Source organism: Hylobates moloch, unplaced genomic scaffold, assembly GCF_009828535.3.
Source record: "Hylobates moloch isolate HMO894 unplaced genomic scaffold, HMol_V3 SCAFFOLD_7, whole genome shotgun sequence".
In the NCBI taxonomy this organism is placed as follows: domain Eukaryota; kingdom Metazoa; phylum Chordata; class Mammalia; order Primates; family Hylobatidae; genus Hylobates; species Hylobates moloch.
In genome coordinates this window covers 16,884,982-16,891,667 of record NW_026652282.1, presented here as the reverse complement: position 1 = coordinate 16,891,667, position 6,686 = coordinate 16,884,982, and the positions used below count along the sequence as shown (strand labels likewise).

Below are 6,686 nucleotides of genomic sequence, written 5' to 3'. Positions count from 1 at the left end.
TTTTTTTTTTTTTTTTTTTTTTTTTTTGAGATAGAGTTTCGTTCTGTCACCCAGGCTGGAGTGCAGTGGTGCAATCGCAGCTCACTGCAGTCTCTGCCTCCTGGGTTCAAGCGATTCTCCTGCCTCAGCCTCCCGAATAGCTGGGACTACAGGCGCATGCCACCACGCCTGGCTAATTTTTATATTTTTAGTAGAGACGAGGTTTCACCACATTGGCCAGGCTGGTCTCGAACTCCTGACCTCAGGTGATCTGCCCTCCTCGGCCTCGCAAAGTGCTGGGGTTACAGGCGTGAGCCACCATGCCCGGCCCTATTTTGAGGATTCTTACAACCCTCTTCAGTTTCTCTTCCTGAAAAGCTCAGTGTTTGCAATGGCAATATTAACGCCAGCCACTCTAATCATAACTTGTTTAATTAAGAGTCTCTAAAGAGATAGCCATTAAGAAATTTAGTGGACAGTTGAAAGATAGATCTTATCAAAGGAACATGCCTTTTTAATTGAAATATTAGTGTGTGGAAAGAATCTTGTTTGAACAAGCTTGGTATGAAGCACTGGAATTACAACATATACTGAAATAAAGTAGTAATGCCCGTAAGTGTAAATGCTTTACTGCACTTCTGCTGTTACTGTAATTGAATGAAATTCAAACTTAATCTTTTGGCAGTATAAATTTATTTAGCGATTGGGGTGTTACTCTTAAATCTGTTTTGGGCTCTTCTTTTCAAACCTCTTTTAACTAAAATGTAGTTCAGAAACCACCTGTGTATTTCAACCCAAAAACAATAATGTCAGAAGTGGTGGTATGCATCCATAGTCCCAGCTACTCAGGAGGCTGACGGGGGAGGATCACCTGAGCCCAGGAGTTCAAGACCAGCCTGGGTAATATAGCCAGACTTTGTCTCTAAATAAATAACATAATAACGTTAAATTTGATGCAAAGACAGAATTTCGGAATACCTAGAGCAGTTGTTCCTGACCAAGAATACTCACACTAATGAGTTAAATTACTAATATTATAGACATTTTAACACATACACAAAAATAGGAAGTGAGAAATAAACATATTGTTCTGTTATTTTCTTAATTTTGGAGACCCTGAGCCAAGAGGAGTCTTGTGACTAAACTGTTACTAATATTTTGACAATAGAATTAACAATTCTATTATTTGGTAAGAACTTGCAGCTGACATGTGGATTAAGTGCCAACCCAAATATTTTGACATCTGAGCAGGGGTAGAAGACCTCTTTAAAAAAAAAAAAAAAAAATTAAGGAACCTAACCAGAGAACATGCATGGATATGAAGCCGCATATACCAAGATAATGGGTTGAGAATCTAGGCATGGTCAAGATTTTCTCAGTAAAAATTTCTGGATCTGGGCCAGCGCCTCCTCAGAACTGGACCCAGCTGGCTGGCTGGAAAAGGGATGGTAAAGACAGTGATTATTAAAGGAATTCTCTTGAACATTTGGTAAAAGTTGGCTCTGTCACCTGAGAACCCTACTCTTTGAGACATTTCTCCAGGTGGTTTATAGATGTTTTAACTATAACCAGATTGACTCAGAAGAATTAGGTCAGTATCACACTGGTCCTGTTCTTGAAGGGATCATATCATGCTTCCCGTGTCTGCTCCCATCCACAAGACACAAAAATCTCAAATTACAAGCATTAAAGGGAGGAGACAGTAAAGTTTATTAAGAATATTTTGCATAACATGTAACATTACAAAGGAGATCATAACGATTTACTTATAGCAGGCCAGAATTATAGGAATTTCTTCTTCAAACTGGATTTGTTTCTCAGATAGCCTAAGGCTGTGAAAGTCTCCCTTATATATGGAGTGGACTGTTGGAATATAAGAATTCTTTTTCCTTTCATCTGATGTTCTTTTCCCTTCCAGATCTAAATTGAACTCAACATTTTACATTCCATCTTTTCTGAAGATTGTCCTACAATTTGGATTTTGACCATGACAAAGAAGATTAAAATTTCATTAGCATGAATGCAATTTGTTAAAGCAGACTGATTTGTTTCTGAGATATTTTTGTTTTTTTTTAAAACTGATAATAGTGCTGAATTATCTTAAGTGAGATGTTAAGCCCACTTTGTTCTTTTAATGTAATGGAGCTTATGGGTAGAAGACCATGTCTACTAATTACAAAAAAAAAAAAGAAAAAATGCATTGCTGCTTTTCCTACCACTTCCAATAAGAAAATGGGTGTTTTGAAGAAATAATTTGCCTTGTCCTCACAGAATCTGATTAAGCCCTGGCCTCTTGATTGTATAGAGTCATTGTGTATATTCCAATTACCTAGATATTCCCTTGAGATTTTGATACAATTTGTATCATATGCTCTTTTCAGAGTTGTATTTTGCCACCGTAAACATAAAAAAAAGCATTTCCAAAATGCAATTTTCAGAACCTGGGTTTTAATAGCAGTATTGAATTTGTAAGCTTAGTAGTTGCAGAAATTGAACACTAGGTGGCACTCAGTTATCTTAACAGTGGAAGTACTGATATAATTGTTGACTTTTCTTTTACTATGTGTAAGAAATACCCCAAACATGAAAAGATTGTTTTGATCATATGCATGTATGTAGAATATTTTTGCAGAGCAGAAAGATTATGTTAGAAGTGTGATTTTTATTTTCAGAAGTCATATACATGTAAGCTACAATTTTGAGTGCTTTATAAACACTTATATATAAATTTTAATTTCATAGCAACTTGTAAAAAAAAAAAAAAATGCTTGTTGAAAAGCCTTTTTCAACATATCCCTAAGCTAAGGGAAGAGGAAGGAATAGCAGCTCAATGAAAAGATGGTCTCCAATTTCTGAATGAAAAAGCTACAGCTGAGAAATAAAATAAAATGTCATGCTGCAGAATATGTTATGCCCTTATTTTGTGTTAAGGATATATTTTATTATGTGAATGGTTTTGGTTTTGTTTTTTGTTTTTGTTTTTTGCTTGTATTGGGAATTAGCTTTACTGGTAACTTCCTTATTTAGTTTTTAGTGGTCAACTCTAATAAAATGAAGCTAGGGCTGAGCTAGTTAGCCCTCACTAGTCAAACTGAAATTGTATGCAACATTAAAAGAAGAGATCCATCATGTAGCTTGTGACACTTTTATTTTATTAGTCACCGGGGAACTTTTCAGTGATGAAAATACACAGGGTAATAAACCTTCACATGGCTTCAAAAGGAAAACAAGCAAATCTTCTCTAATCTACTCTTACTATAATTTCCTAAGTGTACACCAAACTCTGGATTTAAAAATCTGAGGTACTATGGAACATTAAGTTGAAGAATAGAAATTAAGAGTACATATTCATGGTTTATATTTCTTATTCTATGGAGTTCCTGAACACATCTAGGTGGAATGCATCTGAGACTAAGGGCTGGTTTTTAATCCTCATAAGAAACCAGCCTTGAAGAATTAACAATTCTCTTCATCGGTATTCTAAACCTTCTAAGATATTTAGGCTTCTGTACATAAAAGTGTTTTTGCTAAATTTACAGTATATATAGATCCTTTCATATTATTTTACTAAGAATGTTTGAACTTGGCATATTTGATATAGTTCCTGATAGGAATAGCACAGCTCAAACATTAGTTTTTCTCCTTACCTCCTCTAACACGTGGTTTGTCTGGAGAGTTTCTAAAAATTCAGCTGTAACCCCAGTTCATGTATTTGCTGGTGATTGTTCTTGCTGAGGTAGTAACAGCCCAATCTTGGGCTGTTACATCCTAGGAAATCTCGAATCATAGTGATTAAAATAGTTGGGGTAAAGTTGTAGCTTATATGCAATACTACTTGGAGGAATTCTTTTACTAATTTGTATTTAATGTGGAAATTGTAGTTTCATTGATTTAATCATAGATAATGGAAATGGTCTTCAAGAAGTTTTATTTTTCATTTTTTTGCTTATACACTCTGATTCCTATAATACAGTGCTATAAGCTATGCACAGAAAGAAAATAAAATGTTTGAAATCCAAGAATAATGGTTCTTACTGCTAAGAGGGAGTAATAGTTATTACTAATGATTTTGATGGGGTTGCATTTTTGTTGCAATGTTTATTCCACTTGCAGTTAGAATATGAATATGTTTTATCACTAATGCAGCTAAATAACCAAACATTTGTGTAAAAAAAAAAAAAGCCAAGATTTCATTGTTTGTTGAATATTTCTTAAGCATCTAGCCCCTAAAGAGACCGCTTCTTACCGAGCCTGTAAACTATGCATGATGGAAATTCTTGTATTTTATTTAGGAATGGCTGTTGGTTTACTCACCACGTCTGTGGAATCATGGCTATAAATGTTTGCTTACAAACTCTTTGTGACTTGTAATTTAACTTAATCTCATCTAATGTAAATATTAGATTATGATGTTCAGTAACATCTTTCATAGGTATAAACTGCTGTCATTGATTTCAGAGTAGCTCTGAGTAATCAAATAGGTAAAAGCATGTTTTGAGTAAAATAGCTAGATTTATACTTTACTTGTATACAGACTTAACAACAACCGGTATTGACTGGATTTACAGTTAAAGTATCAGAATGAAATCGAGGTTTTTTTGATGTTACCTGACTGTCATAAAGATGAAAATGATTTGTATTGGTATGAAATGCTTATCTTTATTCTACTTAGTAAGGGTAAGTTTTATTTATACTTTTTGGACTCCCATGAACTTTTGCACACTGCTTTGTGTTTTTGGTTTACCCTAAACTACCATCCTTTTTATCTTTGCTTTTTTTCTTTCTATTCAGAAAAGAGCAAAATGTGAAAAGACACTAGACTCTCAGGTATAGAATGAACTGAGCAATTTGGAGAATGTATTGGACTTTGTCCTCTCTTATTCCACCCTCCTAGCCCTGCAAGTTGCTAGGTACTTGTGAGGCAATGTACTGGAGAGGGTAGAGCCATGGATCCTGGGGTCAAAGGGCCTTTGCCCCCACCCTTACTTGGCCCTCTACCTGCAGGTGACCACTGGCACATTCTCCTGCTTGTCTCAGCTTCAGGTTCTTCACCTCTAAGATGGGGATGATGAAAACAGTACCTGTCATGCAGAACTGTTGGGAGGATTGATAATTTAGATGTTTATACATGTAATGTACTTACAGCAGTGTCTGCTCTTTTCACTTGATAACCAGTACTATGTAAGATAGAAGATGCATGTCTTCTATATTCTGTATTTCCCATTTCTTTTGCGTGCAGTCTTTGATTCGTACAATAGAAGGAACACGTAGAATGTATATTTGTACATTCATGTCAATACAGTATTTAAAATTGCTACCAACCTCATTTAATTCGGCATAAGACTAACAGATGAAGTCTCTCGTTTGCTTGAAGATATTTTACAAAATACCAACTGTTCTATATTTCTTTAGAAAAAGATTATAGTTATTAATATTGATACCTCTGATAATATTTTATTCTTAAATCTTCAGTGATTCCTTTTACTATAGATTCATGACAGCTAATTAGTACTAACTGATTTAGAGGTTTCCTTTCCCATCATATGGAATGATGTAAAGAAATCAGATACAAACTACTGCAATTAGAAAATAAAATATGAACAACTTTCAACAATGTATACAATTGATTCTTTTCAAACTGTTTATAACATTTTAAACTATTCATATGATTCTTTTCCAAAAATCTGCTGTTTTTAAAAATTAATTGTGATATATAAGGAACAGGTATACCTTGTTTTTATTTTTGTCTGGTTTTGGTTGTTTGATCTGAATGAATCCATTTAGCCATACTCCAGATACAGGGTTGCATTTTCTCAGCAAGTGAATTTGTCACAAATCTGTGCTGAAGAAGGCATTTTCTAATGGTAAGTCAGTTCAGCAAAGTGACTTCAGATTGCAAAGTCACATTCAACAGACCTTACTTTATACGATGCAGAGACCTATAGGTGAAGTAAATACTTAACACTTCTGGCCAACTTGCCCACTTTTAAAAGCCCAGTCTGTACTGCCATTCCAATCCATTGTTTTGTTCAGTTCACAACTTGATGTTGGTAGATCAGAAAGTAGGGACAAAATCTGAGTCAAGTCCCATTGCTGATTTCTGTGCTGTCAGATACAAAATTAGTTGGACTTGGCAGATTCGATAACGTTTAATACATATTTACAATTTTAAACCTGTCTTAGGAATCTAACAATGGAATTTTTTGTTGTTTTTTTCTTGAGACAGAGTCTCACTCTGTCGCCCAGGCTGGAGTGCAGTGGTGCAGTCTCAGCTCACTGCAGCCTCCGCCTACCAGGTTCAAGCAATCCTCCTGCCTCAGCCTCCCGAGTAACTGGGATTACAGGCGCGCACCACCACGCGCAGCTGATTTTTGTATTTTTAGTAGAGATGGGGTTTCACCATGTTGACCAGGCTGGTCTCGAATTCCTGACCTCAAGTGGTCTGCCCGCCTCAGCCTTCCAAAGTGCTGGGATTGCAGGCGTGAGCTACTGTGCCTGGTTGGGAATTTTCTTAGGTTATCTACCAAAGGCAAACATAGAAATAAACTTGCAATTAAAAAAAGGTTTTTGGGGCCAGGCGCAGTGGCTCACACCTGTAACCCCATCACTTTGGGAGGCCAAGGTGGGCGTATCACCTGAGGTCGGGAGTTTGAGACCAGCCTGACAAACATGGAGAAACCCTGTCTCTACTAAAAATACAAAATTAG

At 35.9% G+C, this 6,686-nt stretch overlaps 1 protein-coding gene across 1 annotated transcript in view; it reads left to right on the top strand.

The window, feature by feature from the left end:
- The window catches only part of EIF1AX (eukaryotic translation initiation factor 1A X-linked), a 17,910-nt gene extending 12,317 nt beyond the window's left edge, over positions 1–5,593 (top strand). Inside the window, exon 7 of the mRNA XM_032756668.2 lies at positions 1,898–5,593. Coding sequence (XP_032612559.1) covers positions 1,898–1,903 — 6 coding nt within the window. The 3' untranslated portion in view covers positions 1,904–5,593. The remainder of the gene's footprint in view (positions 1–1,897) is intronic.
- Positions 5,594–6,686: the final 1,093 nt, after the last annotated feature.